This window comes from Tiliqua scincoides, chromosome 10 (assembly GCF_035046505.1).
Source record: "Tiliqua scincoides isolate rTilSci1 chromosome 10, rTilSci1.hap2, whole genome shotgun sequence".
NCBI classification, from domain to species: Eukaryota; Metazoa; Chordata; class Lepidosauria; order Squamata; family Scincidae; genus Tiliqua; species Tiliqua scincoides.
In genome coordinates this window covers 28282459-28300055 of record NC_089830.1, presented here as the reverse complement: position 1 = coordinate 28300055, position 17597 = coordinate 28282459, and the positions used below count along the sequence as shown (strand labels likewise).

Below are 17597 nucleotides of genomic sequence, written 5' to 3'. Positions count from 1 at the left end.
TCGCTGGAAAGGACATTTCGTGCAGAATGTCATGAAAGAAACCATGTTAAAATATCTGTATTCTGTCAAACACTATGGCCAAGTAACCAGAAAAGGAAAGTTCAACTGAGGTGTTGTTATGATGCATCTGGGGACCAACAGTTATGAGTCATAAGAACATAAGAACAGCCCCACTGGATCAGGCCATAGGCCCACCTAGTCCAGCTTCCTGTATCTCACAGCGGCCCACCAAATGCCCCAGGGAGCACACCAGAGAACAAGAGACCTCATCCTGGTGCCCAATGAGTCAGCTGTCATTTCCATCTCTCAGAGCTAATACTAGAACTCTGATTCTGTTGGATGAGTGTCATCAAGTTGGCCACTGGTTTTTTGTTGGTTACTGATTTTTGGGGTGACTCACAGTGCTACATATTCAAATAAACAAATAGAGAAAGATAACGGGAGTGACCCCAACCCTCTTGATGCCGCCACATTTAGGCGATGTCTTTGATACTGGAGTTTATTCTTTATGGTTGGGTCCAAGAGGAGGTCCATCATGGGAGCAGGCAATGAGCTCTGCACTGAGTGGTGCAAACCCTAGTGACGCCTCTGGGCCTCAGCTGGCCTAGTGGATGAGCTGGCTCTGCTTGCTGCCAGCCCCTAACTCCAAGCTCCCCATGCCCTCACAAGGTCTGAGAACTGAAAGGCTTTATGCAGCGACTGCTGATTTTCCTGGAGAAATCACAGCTCTTCTCTTGCTGCCCCTTGGCTTGAAAAAGACCAATGGCGCAGAGTGCGAACAGGTTATGTAACAAGCATGTGGGCGTCACAGTGGGAGGTTATAAAATGCAGTCTCCTGCTGTGTGGGGACCACAGAGCAGCAAGAACGGCTCCTGGGTTAAGTCCTCCGGCACCCATGGAGCTCCTTGGGGCCCTGGCCCTTTCTCTCATCATCTGTCTTGCCTGCCTGGTCCTCTCCACCCAGAGGCAGCTGCACCGGATGCCCCCTGGGCCGATCCCGCTTCCCATCATCGGAAACCTGCTCCAGGTCAACACCAATGACATGCTTCATTCCCTCGTTAAGGTAACTCCTTGTCCCATTCCCCTCCCCCCCTCTCCTCTTCAGCCCACCTCTCAAGCAGTGGGAAGGTCTCTCTAGGGTAGCTGCAACAGCAGTCAGCAATGAAGCTTCTCGTCTCCCTGGGTGAGCCCCTATCTCCCAGCCTGGCCTACCTTCCAGGTCAGCCTCAGCCATGGCCTTTAGAAGGAAAAACAGTACATCAGCCTGGCCAACCAGATTCACGGGTCCTGCTTCTCAGAAGTAGTCGCCCATCCTGCACACCGCAGGACCAGGAACACTCCATGGGTGACCACAGAACTGTGCCGGATGAGCCCAGAAGGACTTCTGTACCTGGGCTTGTGCAAGCTGAGAGCTGTGCCAAGGGTTGTCCAGCTGGCCTGACGCAACCCAGAGTTAATCCCCATCCATTTTGGCTTTCGCTGCCGATCTTTGTTCTCCCAGTTGTTCTTCACCCTGCATTCAGACTGTGTGCAGTAAATAAGCAGATCAATTCCAGGCCCTCTGAAGTTTGCAGCCAGCTCAGATTTAATGCTGAAATGACTGAGCATGTGACTGGCATTCTCGGAGCGTCCTGCTGGTGCCTGCCCTATCCCTCTGAAACACAGCCCCCTTCATTATTTCACACAATGCCTCTGCTTCTGTCTCTCTCCCTCTCCCACCCCCATACAGATCAGGGAGACGTATGGTCCAGTGTACACCATCCACCTGGGGCCTCGGCGGATTGTAGTGCTGTGTGGATACAACGCAGTCAAGGAGGCCCTGGTGGACCAAGCGGAAGACTTCGGGGGACGAGGGGTGCAGGCCACTTTTGACTGGCTCTTCCGGGGCTATGGTCAGTCTCTCTTTCAGCAGGTGCCACACTCTGGATGAGTCAAAGTGGCTCCTTTGTGAATGATGAAGCAGCAGGGTAGATGCCTGGAGTGATGATGGCGGAAGACTCGTGACAGGACCGACCATTCACAGGCTAGGGCTCATTGTAGGGCCTATTCTGTGGTGGTGATGGCCGTGAAGTGTTTCTTTTTCTTTTCCCCCAGGGTGTGTACACTGAGCTGGCCAGCAGAAATGCTCTGTGTTGTGTGGGGTCTACGGACCTCACCGGAGGTCTGCTGTGACATGTTTGCCAAGCACTTTTGCAGATAAAAATGTTTCAGTTTTCACTTGGATTCCACATTGACAATGTCTGGTGATGTCCCCATATCATCTGTCAGCCCTGATTTGTGGAATTCTTTTCGGCTTGTGGAACCTGAGGGTGTGGACAAGATCCTTTGGCATGTGAGGCCATCTGCCTGCCTACTGGTTCCTTGCCCAACGTGGTTGATCAAATCTGCCCAAGAGGGACTGGCTGAGTGGACAGAGAGGGAGAAATTCATCTTGGAGGGAGGGAGTGCTGCCAATGGCATTAAAGCAGGCAGCGGTTCACCCCCTCCTAAAAGAAAACCCGCTCCGGATCCCACTGTGTTAGACAATTATCAACCAGTTTTGAACCCCCCATTTCTGGGCAAAGTGGTCGAGCGAGTGGTGGCGTCTCCACTCCAGAGGGCCCTGGGTGAAGCGGCTTATCTGGATCCCTTTCAGTTTGGCTTCAGGACAGGCTTTGGGACAGAGGCAACCTTGGTTGCCTTGGTGGATGACCTACACTGAGGGCAGGATGTAAGGAGTGAATTCTTACTGGTCCTTTTGAACCTTTCAGTGGCTTTTGTCACCATTGACCATGGTGTCCTGTGACAGTTGGTCAAGTTGAGGATTGGGGGCACCATTCTGTGGTGGTTCCATTCTTTCTTGTCTCAGAAAGATCCCAGATGGTGATACTGAGAAGCTCCTGCTCGGCACCTTGGTCCTTGGGGTGTGGGGCAAACACAGTACTTGCCCTGGTAGCAAAGGATTGGGCTGTAAGAGATCTGCCAGATAAAATATGTCCACCTTAGTGTCAACATGTTTTTCTCTATGCTCTGTATCAGACATGAAGGAAACCATGGTGTCCCAGAGTGTAATGAAACATGGGGAAAAGGGAGAGAGACGCCCCTCAGAGAGAGAAAGTGCAACTCACCCCTTCTGCCACTAGTCCCACCCTGCTCTCCTACCAGTCTTCCCACTCACCCTGCTCAGCCCATACATGAACCATTACACGTGCACCCACCTGCATTTACTGAGCTGCACTGGGCATGTTAGCATCAACACCAGCCTGGGCAGGTTGAAGGGAGGGAAGCCCGGAATGGAATGTTAAGATGTGTGGCATGACCATAGAATCCTGCTTGGGTATTTCATTGGTTGAGTTACCAGTGCCCCCCATAAACACTTGGGACTCCTCTTTTCGAAGTTTCCAGCTGTGGCATGCTTCAAATTTTCCGGGGTTCGTCAGGGGGACATAAGATCCCCAACGCATAGAGAAGGGCTGTTCTGGAGCACTGGGGACTGCCTAGAACATGTTCTCTTCTCATTCACACTTCCTGTTCCCCTCCTCCTTTCCAACAGTGCATTTCATTGCCAGCAGGTCTCTGCCCCCATGCTGGTCCAAGAACCGTTTATTTTCAATGCTCTCCCTTCACTCCTCTCAGGGGTGGCCTTCACTAATGGTGAGAGGGCCAAGCAACTGCGCCGGTTCTCCATCACCACCCTGAGGAACTTTGGAATGGGCAAAGTATCCATCGAAGAGCGGATCCTGGAGGAGGCGCACTTTCTGCTGGAGGCACTCGGGAGCACAAATGGTGAGGGGGCTCGGCTGGTGCATCTTCAGAGAAAGGCAGCTGGTTGGCTTGTGGGCATCAGCTAGAAGCCATTCGGTTTCCTGGGGCATTTTCAATGGGACAGCCACGTTGAAAATTGCAGGGGATCTGCTTTTATTTGTGTTTTGTTTGTGTAGAGCATTTGTTGTCACGTTAGGCTGATGCGGTTTCCATTAATATTATAAGCAAGACCATTGCTTGCAGGTCCACCCCATTGTGTTGCTACTCTGGTTCAGGATTACTTGCTCCTCTCTGCCCCACATGTTTGTGTATTTGTATGTTTGTGGTAGGGGGAGTCCGTTCCATCACCTGAGTGATTTATCAAGTAGTGAGAGCAACTCTGGTTCACTATACTGGGTCACAAACAAGGCCCACATACTCACATTCCCCCACCTCCCCCCAGCACTGTCTGTTCTAGTGGCTGTCTGCTGGTATTCATTTGCATCTTTTAGATTGTGAGCCCTTTTGGGACGGGGAGCCATTTAGTTATTTGATTTTTCTCTGTAAACTGCTTTGTGAACTTTTAGTTGAAAAGCGGTATATAAATACGGTTAATAATAATTAATAATTCATCAGCCAGGGTCCCCAGGGTTACCTGCAAGGGTTGCCTTACAGGGGGGCATCTTTCTCCTTCAAGGCGCACCCTTTGACCCCACCTACTTCCTGAGTCGCTCAGTGTCCAACGTGATCAGCTCCATCATCTTTGGCAATCGCTTTGACTACAATGACCGGGAGTTCCTCTCCTTGCTCACCATGATGCTGGAAATCTTCCGTTTCACTTCCACCTCTTGGGGACAGGTAAACTGGTGGGGAGGAACCTCCTGGATGAGAGAAGGAAGGAGTCAGGGGTGTTCTGGAGTCAGCCAATCAGAATTGAACAAAATACAATCTCCCCATTTGACTTGATGTAAATTTACCTGGGTGACCCAGCTGAACCCTTAGCCTCACACAATGAAGGTGTGTCCCATGTTGTGTGCCTGCCCTCCCATTCCCTTGTCTGCTGCCCTACTACCACATCTTCTAAAGTAACCAGTTGAGAGAGTGCCAGGTAAAGAGAGGGTCCTCTCCACTTTTGGAAAAGTGGTACTGGAGCCTGGGAGCAAGCAGGGTGACAGTGGCCAGGTGCAAGCTAGCAGCAGCTGAGGGTGGAGCTTAGGCTGGGTGTGGGTGTCCGATCGGCTTGGGTCTTGAAGGCTCCACAACCGTCTCCTCCCTCTCTGCTCCCCAACATGAAGGTCTACGACATGTTTTCAGGAGTCATGGATTACCTGCCTGGCCCTCAGCGCAAAGCCTTCAAGCACCTGACAGGGCTGGAGGAGTTCGTTGCCAGGAAGGCCCAGGATCACCAGGAGACCCTGGATCCCAACTGCCCACGGGACTTCATCGACTGCTTCCTGGTGAAAATGCAGCAGGTATTTCCACGGGGAGTGTGCTTGCAGTCATCCTCGTTTCCTCGAGCAGTGTCATGGGGCCAGCTGCAAGTGGAGTGGGTCCTCCACATCTTCCTGTAGTGGTCAGAGTTCTGGTCAAGAACTGGGAAGGCCCCTGAGCAAAAGCAGAGGAGGGCCAGCAGCATTGCTGTGGGTGGACTGGGGCTGGAGGTCTTCCTCGACATGGCAACTGCTCCTGTCCATTTGCAGAATCCATCTAGTGGGAGCGGGCCTCACAGGCAGGTACCTCCCTTGTGAACTCTGGTTCTTGCTCTTCTGCCAGGAGAAGGAAAACCCAAACTCTGAGTTCTTCTTAAAGAACCTGGTTATGACCACAGTCAACATCTACATTGGTGGCACAGAAACAGTCAGCACTACTTTGCGTTACGGCCTCCTGATTCTCCTGAAATACCCAGAAATTGAAGGTGACTGAGGGAGAGAGAAGGGTGGAAAACTGGAGCCCCAAGAAGGCTACCAGGCAGAGTGGCCAAGGATCATGTGGTCTTCCAGGAGAGTGTGGTGTGCTTCATCTGTAGCCAAGAAGGCCAGATAATCCGTCCATGCAGCCCTGTCTCCCTTGCTCATTGCAGGGTGTCTCTCCTCCAGGGAAAAGGATGTGCAAACATGTGTGTGCGCCTTTCCCCAATTATTTCCTGTTTTCCCAGTAGGGTGTACGACTGAATGGGGATGAAGGGCAACTGCCAACTGGCCACCCCCTGACTCCTCAGAAGGTGCAGAGATGTCCCCTGCCAATGGTCACTTGACATCCTGCTGATTTCTCAACAGAGAAGGTCCACCAGGAGATTGACCGAGTAATCGGGAGGAATCGCACTCCCGTCTTTGAGGACCGGGCCCAGATGCCCTACACAGATGCTGTGATCCACGAGATCCAAAGATTTACTGACGTGCTCCCCATGGCGTTGCCCCGACGTGTGATCCGGGACACCCATTTCCGGGGCTACACCATTCCCAAGGTATGTCCCAAGGTATGCCCAGAGAATCCTCCCCAAGGACGTTTGCCCCTTCTGTCCTCGCTCTTGCATGGCAACTGGGATCACTGTGGCTGTGCTTTCCCAGTCCATATGAGATCCATTTGAAGAGATCAAGTACCATGAACTCCTGAAACACAAGACCAAGAAACCCCCGCTTTCCCCACAGTAGGATCAAGCTGGTGATAGCACTGGAAACACTCCAGGTGTGCCAGATAAGGGGAGTGCACTGACATGGTCAGGAAGAGTTCCATTCAGAATCTCTGCCGAAAACATTTGAACAGGCTGGAAGGATGACCAGAGCCATTCTCTCTCTCTTTCCCTGTCTGTGCAGGGGACAGAGGTCTTCCCTGTGCTGGCAACAGTGCTGAGCGATCCTCAGCATTTTGCCAGGCCTGCGAAGTTTGACCCCCAGCACTTCTTGGATGACAGTGGGAGGTTCAAGAGGAACGAGGCCTTCCTGCCCTTCTGCATTGGTACGTCTCTGTCCTGCCTGCCCAAAAAGGAGGTGGTGGCTTCTCTTTCTGCTCCTAATTTCTGAAAGGCTGTTAACGAAGTTTAAGAACGAACCCTGTTCCAGGTAAAATGCTCCCTGGAGTCCTCTCTGCAGGAGGGCAGCCTGAGGAAGGTTTGTCCACTGGGACAAACCAAAGGGATGGGGCTGGGCTGGGTGGGGCAGGGCGGCCGATGCAGGCAGGCAGGCCCCTGAATGTCATCCTGGCTTCCCTCCTCAGAGGAATCATAAGAACATCAGAACAGCCCCACTGGATCAGGCCAGAGGCCCATCTAGTCCAGCTTCCTGTATCTCACAGCAGCCCACCAAATGGGAGCACATTTGGGAGCACACCAGACAACAAGAGACCTCATCCTGGTGCCCTCCCTTGCATCTGGCATTCTGACATAACCCATTTCTAAAATCAGGAGGTTGCTCATACACATCTGTCAATCCCCTGAACCATCAGCCTGGACTGTGCTGAGAGGCATGAATGACCAGGCCTAGGGGATACAGGACAGCAAACAAGCCCTGACCCCCCATCTCTCCTTCTCCCTCCTAGGGAAACGGTTCTGCTTCGGGGAGCCCTTGGCCCGCATGGAGCTCTTCCTCTTCTTCACCAGCATCCTCCAGCACTTCTGCCTCAAGTCTCTGCTCCCACCCCAAGACATCGACATCTCCCCCATGCTGGTCGGGTTCGCCACCATCCCACGTGCTTACAAGCTCTGCGTCACCCCACGCTGAAGGAGGGCAGGTGACGGTCTCAAGGGCTGATCTTCCCACAGAGCTTTGGCAGCCGGGTCGTTTGCTGGCTTGAAAGATCTTGGAAGACCATTTGGCACGTGTAGGGTTCGGTCTAAAATTCTCCACACAGCATGACAAGAGCAAGAGCAGGAGAAGAATCCCTCCCCTGCTCTTGGGAATCCTGATTTGGGGTGATTCTTCTGAAGAGGGCCTTTAGTTTGCTTAAATGTGACCAGTAAACCCTGCAAGGTAGACCTGTTTTGCGCTCACTGAATAAAGCTTGCTGAGCATCCAAGGGGTCTCCATTTCTTGTGAATGGCTCAGGGAAGCTGGAATGGAGCGTTTCCAGGCTGGTGGACCTGCTGCCCAAACTTGACACTTGTGGAAGTTGCCGGGGTGGGGGGGGCAATTCCACATACCCCCTCCGCATTGTGTTCAGCGCACCCCAGCACGAAAGGATCAGTAGCATAGGGGAGTGCACTTGGAGTTCCTTTCTGGAAGGCCACACCCTCCCCCAAGTTGCTATAAAAGCTGTACATTTCTGAGGCTACTTCACAAAAGCTTCAACTTGATACCTCTCTCTCTCTCTCTCTCTCTCTCTCTCTCTCACTGCTACTGTGTTTCTCCCCTCCCCCCACTATGCCTTCTTAACTCAACAACAAAGAGGTGTGAGGCAGAAGCAGGAGCCCCTCCCTCTGTTTGACCGGGTGTGATGCTGGGGAACCTCCTGGTGGATCATGCCCGTGGTACGTGACACACTCTGGGGCACCTCAAAGCAGTTGTCTGCTGCTTTGCAAACTCCAGGACAGTCAGTGATGATGTAAAAGCTGTATTTCTGAGGCTGGTCCACAAAAGCTCTCTCTCTCTCTCTCTCTCTTAGTGTGTTTGCAGAGAGGGATCTTATCTCCCTCCTTTCTTATTAGCTGCCTCAGGATGAGGATCTGCATGGGGGAGGGTGAAGGCCACCTATTCCCTCCGGAGTGAACGGAAGCCAGCCATGCAAATAGTAAACATGCAAGGAGTTTATTAAAAGTTGCAGCGTGTCCAAAGAGAACAATTCAGGTATTGATACCCAAGGAAAGGAGAAAGGGCAGCAGCAAAGGTGGTCGGGGACATGAAACGGAGAGCAGCAAATCAAATCAGACCTTTCAGCAGTCCAGCTGCAGTTTGGGGCTGCATCCTGTTTGGCACCTGAAGTGCTTCTTCCCATTTGGGCAATTGAGTACTGAAATTGGCTGACAAAAGAAGCAAGTGATGTCTGTTTTCTCCTCCTGTGGAACAGCAGCAGTGGAGATTCTGTGCAGAGGCCCCAGCAGAGAGGAAAGGGCTTGACAGCCCCAGGCTTTCCCAGGCACCCACTTTGTTCCAGGGCAAATGTGAGCTGTTTCAGAACTGATTTGCTCCAGGCCTTCAAGCAGCTCCAAAGAAGAGACCCCCAGGTACGGCATGCTGGTTGGGGGCTGGGCTTGCAGGCAGATTCTCTGGGAGCTGGGCCAAGGAGTAGCTCTTGCAGGGTGACTGCCCACTTGAGTCCCACTTCAGGGTGGTCACTGGGCTGCATTCTCTGCTCCTCCTCAGCCTGGCTGCTTAGAGCAAAGGCCTAAGCCCCAGAACACATTCCCTTTTTCCTACACACAGGAATTGGGCCACCAGCCTGCAGCCTCATGAATCTCTGGCATTCAGTCTCTGCTGGGGCTGGGCAGACCACGGAGGGGAAAGGGCAAGAGAAAAATCTCACCGTTGTGCTGGAAGGCCATCTCCAGCCAAACGGGTTGGGGCCCATTTCAACCCAGGCAGAAGAATGCAGGTGTGGAGGGCAGGCACATCTGCCTTGGGCAGTGAGACTGCAAGGGGGGGAATTCCACTTACATTTCGTCCTCCCCCACATCACTCCTCCTGCTCCCCAGATTTGAAAGGAGACAGGGAGTAGAGTGGGAGACAATGTATGGAAGAGCAGAACATGACAGCCTAGCTGGGCACCATATCCGAATGTCCTTAGAAGGCTGCTGGAGAGTTCCGGGGGGGGGGCAGGAAGAAGGGGGGTCGGAAGAAGAGTCTGTCTGCAGTAAAGCCAGTGCTGCAGTAGAGCCTGTGAGAGCAAAGGGGGTGCTTGCAGCTCAACACAGGACGCAAAAACCTGCATCAGCGCAGGACCAGTGAGAGCTGGAAATCTGGGGGCACCTTGCCAAGATTGCTTACAGTGGGCTCCAGGCTGATCTCGCCAGGGGGGGTGGGCGACAGGAGGGTGAAGTTCTGCAGGATGGTCGTGAAGAAGAGGAACAGCTCCATGCGGGCCAGCCCCTCGCCCAGGCACACGCGCTTCCCTGAAAGGAGAGTAGCCAAAGCAAGGGTGGTCCAGAGTCTCCAGGGGAGAGACCCCAGAAGGCATTGGTGGGGCCCCCTGCTCCCCACTTCCCCAAAGCCCCCTACCTGCTGAGAAAGGCATGAAAGCATCCAGTTTCTTCAAGCAGCCATGGACGTCCAGGAACCTCTCGGGGTTAAACACTTCGGGGCTGGAGTGGTGCTCCGGGTCACTGTGCACAGAGCTGAGCAGCGGGTAGACGTAGGTCCCCTGGGAAAGGAGGACATGGAGTGGAGACATGGAAGTCAAGCAAAGAAACAGGCCTGGTAGAGGATGCTCCGCCAGGGACACTTTCCTCAGGACTGGATCGACTGGCATTTTGGGGTTTGGCCAGAAGGGCCCCCGTATTTGGGTGGGACTAATGGCCTGGGTAGAAAGGCAGGTGGCCCAGACTCCAGAAGAGGCCTCACTGAGGGCCAAGGAGGAGAGGGAAGAGGCTGCAGAGGGGGAGGGGCTTCATTCCTAGGGGGGGATCCTGTATTCCCACCCAAATATTTAAAGATTTTAATATTTAAGTGCACATTGCTGCAAAAACCCTCTGAGATGAAATGCTGCTAGGATAAGGCTGGAGAAGCTCACCTTTGGGATGATGTAGCCTCTGAAGTGAGTGTCTCGGGTGACAGCGTGTGGGAGGCTCATGGGAAGAATGTCACTAAACCGCTGGATCTCGTGTAACATGGCCTCTGTGTAAGGCATCCTCTGCCGGTCCTTGATGGCTGGGGGTTGGTCCCGCCCAATCACGCGGTCAATTTCCTCCTGGAGTTTTGCTTGCAAATGAGAGGACAGCCATGGAGAAGGAAAGGATGAGTTCCCACTCAGGAAAATGCAGGTCAGTTACCTCCTATGTACCTGAGATTGACCAGTTTCATATATTGCCCACCCATTATTGCCCCCCCATTTCTCCTTATTTTTTGCCACTTCCAAGCCCCCCTCCCCCCCCGGCCTCTGTGCTGACCCAGCATCCTCAGAGCTGTTGACACACACACAAACACACACACACACACACACCACCCACTGCAGCCTTCATCTGTTGTTGGGGCCACCGTCTCCAAGCAGCCTTGTGGCTGGATGTGCCACAGTTCCTGCCCAAGCTTCCTCCAGAGATTGGCACATGCCCACCATCTCAGCAGCCAAGGGGGAAAAGGGGTGGGAGGCAGTGCCCACAGGGGACTGTTTCTTAGCCAGGCAGGGACCCCATGACATCATCCAGCCTGTGCTGCTTCTTGGCAAGCACGTGGGTGCTGGTGGTATGTCACCAGGCCTGATGTTGGGACCAGGTGCTGCTCTGTGAAAGGCACACCCTCACCAGGAAGTGCAGAAGGCGAGTAGTTCCATAGGGTCAACAGCCAACTAGCCGGCGGTGGGGCCTCATTGCATTTGGGAGGTGAATGTACCGCTTGCTCTTTTTGCAGCAAGCCAGCCTGCATTCCTTGGGGTTGGGGTTTGGGGTGCTCTGCTCTCCTGTCACCCTTCTGGGTACTGCTGGCTGCTGCATCAGCCTGGCCAAGCTCTCTCCTCTCCTCTCAAGGCCACCCAGTCAAAGTCAGGCACTTCCCCCCAGCCTGGTGTACTTTTCTCAGCGCCCCCCCCTTTCCCCATCTTGTTTGTTTCTCTTTCCCTTGGGGTTTTAACAAACTGGATTTTTTTTTTTTTACTCCTTGCCTATCATGCCAACATTTGTAGGTCATTCAGTGGACTGTTTTGTCTGATCTCTTACAGGCATCACTGCAGCCTGCTGTCAAAAAGAATTCCGGAGTTCTTCCAGGAAGGAATGGCTTTCCTTAAGTACTCCCTTCCACCTGGCCCCTTAAGTAAGAATAGTGGAAGTGGACAGAACTGCTGATCCCTCCCCATTCAGCCTCTCAGCCAGTCAACCTGGAGAGTGGAGAGTCCTACTCCTCTTGGTCAACCTCCAGCTTGTCAGAGAAAACTCATTCAATTTGGATCTGCACTTGACGTTAAGAAAACTAGAGAGTTGACATGGCACAACGTGACTTAACTTGCATCAAGGCCAAACTGGTGGCCACTGGAGCCAGGATAGTCTTGCCTGAGGGATGTGTGAGCTTTCCCAGTTCTCCTAACTCAGCCTGTTTTTTACACCTGGCAGAGTGGCGCTTCCACATGCCAACAGCAAAGGACCCTGGGAAGCAACTGCTGATGCCCAGATGACGCACAAGAAGCCCCTCCTTTCAGGATAGCACAAGGTGACTAGGGGTGTTCTGTGCCCTTGAGGGCTGGGCTGCATATTCGGAGCCCCTCCATTGCAGCTGGTCGCTCTTGGGAGGGCTCTTCCTCCTCCTCCTGTCATTACCTTGCAGCTGGGGATACTTCAGGAGGATGAGGAAACCATATCTCAGAGTGGTGGTGATTGTCTCGGTCCCAGCAAAGAATAAATTGAAGGTGGACATGACCAAGTTCTCAAGATTAAATTCCGAATCTGGGTTCTGCTTTTCCTGCCAAGAGGGACATGAGGCTGATGTTTCTTTTGAGGTCCTGGCCCCAGGGATGGAATCACTTCATTCAGGGAATGGGGCAGATGAACTTGAGGAGCAGAGAGGCGGGGGGGGGATGTCCCATGACCCTGGAAACCCCTAGTTCAGGACCTTCTTTGGAAGGGACACCTCAGCGTTAGACTCAGCCCCTCTGTGTGGCCAAAGGACACTCGTCCTCCCTGTTCATCAAACTTCAAAGATGCTCCAGAGGAGCCTGCAAGGGAACCCTGTCACTGCCCAGACCCAGGATGTGCACCCCTTCCAGAACAGCCAGTACGGATTGCTTGTCTGGCCTAGCCATGGAGCTGTCCGTGGTCCTGACCGCCTGAGTGTTCTGTCACCCCTGTCAGTTGCTAGGAGCCCAGCTCCTGGCTTGGGCTGGGTCCAGAATCCCAGTGCTACTGACCGTCCCAGAAGGTTACCCAGGACAGGATCAGAGGCTGGTGGGCACAATCCCTTTCAGTCAGGTGGTTTTGCATCCCCTGATCAGTGAATTACCTGTGCTATCTTCACCAAGAAACAGTCAATGTAGTTCTGGGGGGCAGAAGGATCCAGTGAGGCCTGCTGCATCTTGACCCTCTCTGTAATGAAGCTGATAATCTCCTGGGAAAGCTTGTTGCCATGGTGGTGAGATCCAGGGATCCAGTCCATGACCTCTGGGAAGATATTGTACAGCTGCGGGAGGGGATGGTGTTGGTACATTAGACTTTCTTTGATCGCATGACTCCTGTAACTCAGACGCTGAGAACGGAGAGGTGCTGCAATCCCCTGGAATGACCACTGACCCACGGAGGTAGAGCCCTGCCCTCCCACTTTGCACATGCTCACTGGCTGTTGTTGTTCTGTTCTCCCCACCATCAAGGATGACCACAGGGGGTTCAATCCCAGAGACAGGGCTCCCTGATTGGGAGGACAAACTGAATTGGTTTCAGGGCAGGTCACAGGCACAGATTCTTGGTGCCTAGCACTCTGTGGATGTCTCCGAGGCAGAGCCCACCTCCCCCTCCCTCCCTACTGACATTTCTTCAGGGCTGTTGTTGTATGTGAGCACAGGAGGGGAAAGCCCTTCCTCCTCCCCTCCACTTTGCCTGAGGGACTGCAAGGAAGCTGTGGTAGGAACTGTGGGTATATCCTGGAGGTTTCATGGCAGGGAGCACAGAGTGGGGACCGGAACTCCTGCGGACACCCTGATCCAGGATACTGCCCCACTGGTGGCCTCACTGGCAACCATGGGCACGATTTGATGGCAGTGTTCATTTTCCTGCCACCCTCACCATGGCCTGGGCAGTGCCAGCAGAGCGGAACCGCTGCATCATGACCTTGTACAGTCGGAGGAATGCCGAGTCATTGTAGTCAAACCGATCCCCAAACACAATGGAGCAGATGACGTTGGCGACAGCGTGGCCTAAAACGGTGACGGGGTTGAAGGGCATTCCTGGGGGAGGCGGGAGGGAGAGGAAGAAAACAGACTTGCATGAGAATGAGCACAGCCACTAAGAAAACGTACCAATTGAAATATATCAGTTCTTTAAACACTTCATTTTCAAACAACAAAGCAAAACCTGGCACGGGGAGGGGGACTGAATATCATGGATAATCAATGACAGTGCCCCTCTTGGCCTTTTCTCTCCCACCCACATACCCCATCAACTTTCCTGTGGGACCTGCACCCCATGACTTCTCAGACATCCACTGAGCTGCAGTATCGCCTGGGTCTCCAACCTGTGGAGAGGTGCTGTAGCTCCCACCTCGGATCAGCAGCCCTATGCCCTTGGGGTGCCTCTCATCTGAACTCCTCAGGAGCCATAAATGTGGCCCAGTCCGAGTCTGACAATCACCCGCTCACTTCATCGGATCGTCTATTTTCCTCCAGTATCTCTGCGCCATGGGAGAGCCCCACCAAAGGTGAAAGAACTCATGTTTCCCATTCATTTTTGTTTTTGCTGGTAAACATGAGATGTTCACTATTCATATTCCATTTTAAAGTGCCCCTCCCAGAACCCAAGGGTTGTATTTTGATGAAGATACTGTGAATTTCCTCCTAGAGCTGCACAGAGCCCATTTTCCAACAGTTTCCTGGGAAAGGGGGGAATGGCTTCATAGCCAGTACAGCCTGCAGGGCAGATCCTGTGTGACTGATCTTTGTCAGCCTGGCCTTTCTCAGTTTGAAGAGACACTTGGCCAACAGTCTGAGGCTAAGAGGCAATGAAGGAAGGCCCATAGCCAGGGAGACAGACCAGGGACAGACTGCACTTGCTCCCAGTGTGGAAGGGATTGTCACTCCCAAATCGGCCTTTTCAGCCACACTAGACGCTGTGCCAGAACCACCATTCAGAGCACGATACCAGAGTCTTCCGAGACTGAAGGTTGCCAACAACTATGATCTTTGTCAGGCCGCTGAAAGCATTGGTATACCTTGAGTTTTGCGGAGTTCCAGCACCAGGAACTGGGCCTCCTCCTGGATTCGCTCCTCAATGGATCGTTTCCCCATCCCAAAATTCCGCAAGGTGCTGAGGGTGAACCGGCGGAGCAGCCTCCACCGCTCCCCATTGGAAAACACGACCCCTGGCAAAGAGGAGACAGGGCCACATGGGTGGGAGGGAGGGAAGGGCTCTGCAAGTGTCACATGCCCTGTGATGCTGAGGATACATGCATGGAAGTCAGACCCACAGATTCCAGTAGCACCCGAGCCCTAGTAAGTGTACACCAGGCTGTAGATCTGCGTTATATAGGAGACAGAGAGCTATGCATTTTAAAGCAATTATAAACAGGAGTTCTCATGTTTACAGATGACCTCCAGCATCTTCATCATTTAAAAACAGCAGCAGGCAGACTCACTAGATGTGGTACAAGAAGGGAAGCAACCGTCTGCACAAACCATGTGCCACTTAAAACGAGCTCAATCTGGAATTTGAACAGCCTCACCAAAGCCTGTGACTCTTGCCTCTCTTATCAAATCAAAGGTGTCCCCAGCCAGAGCTAAGGGTGGAGGCCTGGGGACTGGACAGCACCTCCCTCCTTTCGGACGACCCACCCAACCCTCCAGAGAAACCAGGCAGAGGCCACTCACCATGTTCATGGAACTCCTTGGAGAAGCAGGGCAGTTGCCCACGTCCGCTGAACTCCTCAGACTGATCCACTAGGGCCTCCTGCACTGCCTGGAAGCCAGACAGCACCACAACACGCTGGGATCCCAGGTATACGGTGAACACAGGGCCGTACGCCTCACTCATCTGCCAAGAGGAAAGCCTTAGCACAGCATTTCACAAACCGTGGGTCAGAACCCACTTGGTGGGTCCTGACCTGATTTCTGGGGTGTCTCACAGAGCCTCCAATAAAAACACAGGGGATGGAAAGATCAGATAACTAATTGCTTCAAGCCTTTAGGCTATTCAAAATATCAATTAACCACTAACTGCCCTGCATGGTGTTGAACTCTTGCAAGTTTTGTGAAGAGAGAGAGAGATCAATGTTTGTGGTCTCTTTTCTGGGTTGTTGTTTTTTTCCAAATCTATCAATGACAGGTAGTGAGGCAGGTGAAGGTTGGGTCACATAATTAATCCCCTCTAGCCTTGAGGCTATTCATTAGGGCTGCCCCATTGTGAGACATAGGTCAGGTTTTTGTAAAAAAATAAATATTACTTGTAAATAAATCAATAAAAAGATTACTTCTTTCTAGAACACCTTTATTTCAAAGTCTTGTAAAGCTAGGTGGGTCACGATAGAGTATCATAAGAACATAAGAACATAAGAACAGCCCCACTGGATCAGGCCATAGGCCCATCTAGTCCAGCTTCCTGTATCTCACAGCGGCCCACCAAATGCCCCAGGGAGCACACCAGATAACAAGAGACCTCATCCTGGTGCTCTCCCCTACATCTGGCATTCTGACTTAACCCATTCCTAAAATCAGGAGGTTGCGCATACACATCATGGCTTGTACCCCATAATGGATTTTTCCTCCAGAAACTCATCCAATCCCCTTTTAAAGGCGTCTAGGCTAGACGCCAGCACCACATCCTGTGGCAAGGAGTTCCACAGACCGACCACATGCTGAGTAAAGAAATATTTTCTTTTGTCTGTCCTAACCCGCCCAACACTCAATTTTAGTGGATGTCCCCTGGTTCTGGTATTATGTGAGAGTGTAAAGAGCATCTCCCTATCCACTCTGTCCATCCCCTGCATAATTTTGTATGTCTCAATCATGTCCCCCCTCAAGCGTCAATTTAAAAGTGGGCCCCAGTACTAAAATGTTTGAAACCCACCACTTCGGGGTCCCTCCAAGGTGCCCAGAGCTGGTTGGCAACCTTCAGTCTCGAAAGACTATGGTATAAGCCTACATCACCTGGTATTCTCAGGCGGTCTCCCATCCAAATACTAACCAGGCCTGACCCTGTTTAGCTTCTAAGATCAGACAAGATCAGGCATGTGCAGGGTAACAGTTGCTGAGCAGCCATTTCCCTCAAGGGGCACTTGGGGGTGGGTGGAAAGGCAGAGGGACAATCAGGGGACCTGGGGCTGCTTCCCGGAATTTGAATTCCCAGCATGTTTTTGAAAAACAGTTCCAGTTATGAAGTTGCATTCCAGGCAGGGGGCAAGGCAGGGAGTAACACACAGCCTTTAGGTCAGTCATGATGCGGATTGACTAGTGTATCCTCAGGCATCTGTTGCCCAAAAAGTGTCCCTTGAAATGGAGATGCGGGAGGGACAAGAGACTCACCTTCATCAGGGACCTGATCACATTCTTCCGGTCCAGTTGAAGAAAATTTCCCAGGATGGGGAGTGGGGTGGGTCCTGGGGGCAGGAGGAGACCCTTGCGAGCTCGGTTCTTCCAGGTCAGGGCCAGAAGGACACAGCAGAGAAGCAGCAGCAAGGATGCAGAGACAATCTCCATGGTGGGGCTGGACCAAGACTCTCATGGGCTACCTCAAGTGGTCTCAAGGCAGAACTGACCTTGTGCGGAGGGTGGAGACTCAGACCTCTTATCTGCAAACCGAGTTATCCAGTAACTTCTTTGTGTGCCTGTTCCTGGCTGGGAGCCCTCCAATCCCTTTCCAAGCCATACACAACTCTCCATCACAGGACACTGTGGGGAGGGGGGGGTGACAGTTGTCCACTCCTTGGCCTACTAATCAGGATTTGCATGATAACCATGGGAACCAGAGTCCCCAAATGACACTATTCCTCACTGGAGCAAACGCAAACCTGCCAAGCACCAGAGAGCACAGTTCCAAGAGCCTCAGAGTGCTGTGCTCCAATAGTGTGCCATCTGTGCCAAGCTGGCCCTGCAAAGAACCCGTGTCC

The 17597-nt window shown here is 52.6% G+C and overlaps 2 protein-coding genes across 4 annotated transcripts; one reads left to right on the top strand and one right to left on the bottom strand.

Moving 5' to 3' along the window:
* Window positions 1–895: 895 nt before the first annotated feature.
* On the top strand, window positions 896–7439 carry LOC136661268 (cytochrome P450 2A6-like). The gene is made up of 9 exons (XM_066638385.1): window positions 896–1063; window positions 1730–1892; window positions 3616–3765; window positions 4421–4581; window positions 5019–5195; window positions 5497–5638; window positions 6000–6187; window positions 6537–6678; window positions 7258–7439. Exons 1-9 carry the CDS (start codon window positions 896–898, stop codon window positions 7437–7439), a joined length of 1473 nt encoding a protein of 490 aa, XP_066494482.1.
* A 2142-nt stretch (window positions 7440–9581) lies between these two features.
* Window positions 9582–17187, bottom strand: LOC136661267 (cytochrome P450 2F2-like). Of its 3 annotated transcripts, none has more exons than XM_066638382.1 (9): window positions 17014–17187; window positions 15364–15526; window positions 14709–14858; window positions 13568–13728; window positions 12792–12968; window positions 12113–12254; window positions 10381–10568; window positions 9870–10011; window positions 9582–9763 (listed from the first exon to the last, which is right to left on the bottom strand). In XM_066638382.1, the coding sequence occupies exons 1-9, from the start codon at window positions 17185–17187 to the stop codon at window positions 9582–9584; spliced, it is 1479 nt and encodes a 492-aa protein (XP_066494479.1). The 3 variants fall into 3 exon arrangements, with proteins under 3 accessions (XP_066494479.1, XP_066494481.1, XP_066494480.1); XM_066638384.1 differs by having other exon boundaries at window positions 12792–12999; window positions 13599–13728; XM_066638383.1 differs by having other exon boundaries at window positions 12792–13020; window positions 13620–13728.
* Between the last annotated feature and the right edge of the window lie 410 nt (window positions 17188–17597).

Bases quoted from the DNA above. Each gene is read 5' to 3' on its own strand.
- LOC136661268 (XM_066638385.1), top strand. From the start codon at position 896: ATGGAGCTCCTTGGGGCCCTGGCCCTTTCTCTCATCATCTGTCTTGCC. The intron at 4,582-5,018 runs GTAAACTGGTGG...CCCAACATGAAG, and splicing joins CTTCCACCTCTTGGGGACAG to GTCTACGACATGTTTTCAGG. The intron at 6,679-7,257 runs GTACGTCTCTGT...TCTCCCTCCTAG, and splicing joins CTTCCTGCCCTTCTGCATTG to GGAAACGGTTCTGCTTCGGG.
- LOC136661267 (XM_066638382.1), bottom strand. From the start codon at position 17,187: ATGGAGATTGTCTCTGCATCCTTGCTGCTGCTTCTCTGCTGTGTCCTT. The intron at 10,569-12,112 runs GTAATGACAGGA...CTCATTTGCAAG, and splicing joins GAAGTATCCCCAGCTGCAAG to CAAAACTCCAGGAGGAAATT. The intron at 10,012-10,380 runs GTGAGCTTCTCC...CTCCTTTCCCAG, and splicing joins GAGGCTACATCATCCCAAAG to GGGACCTACGTCTACCCGCT.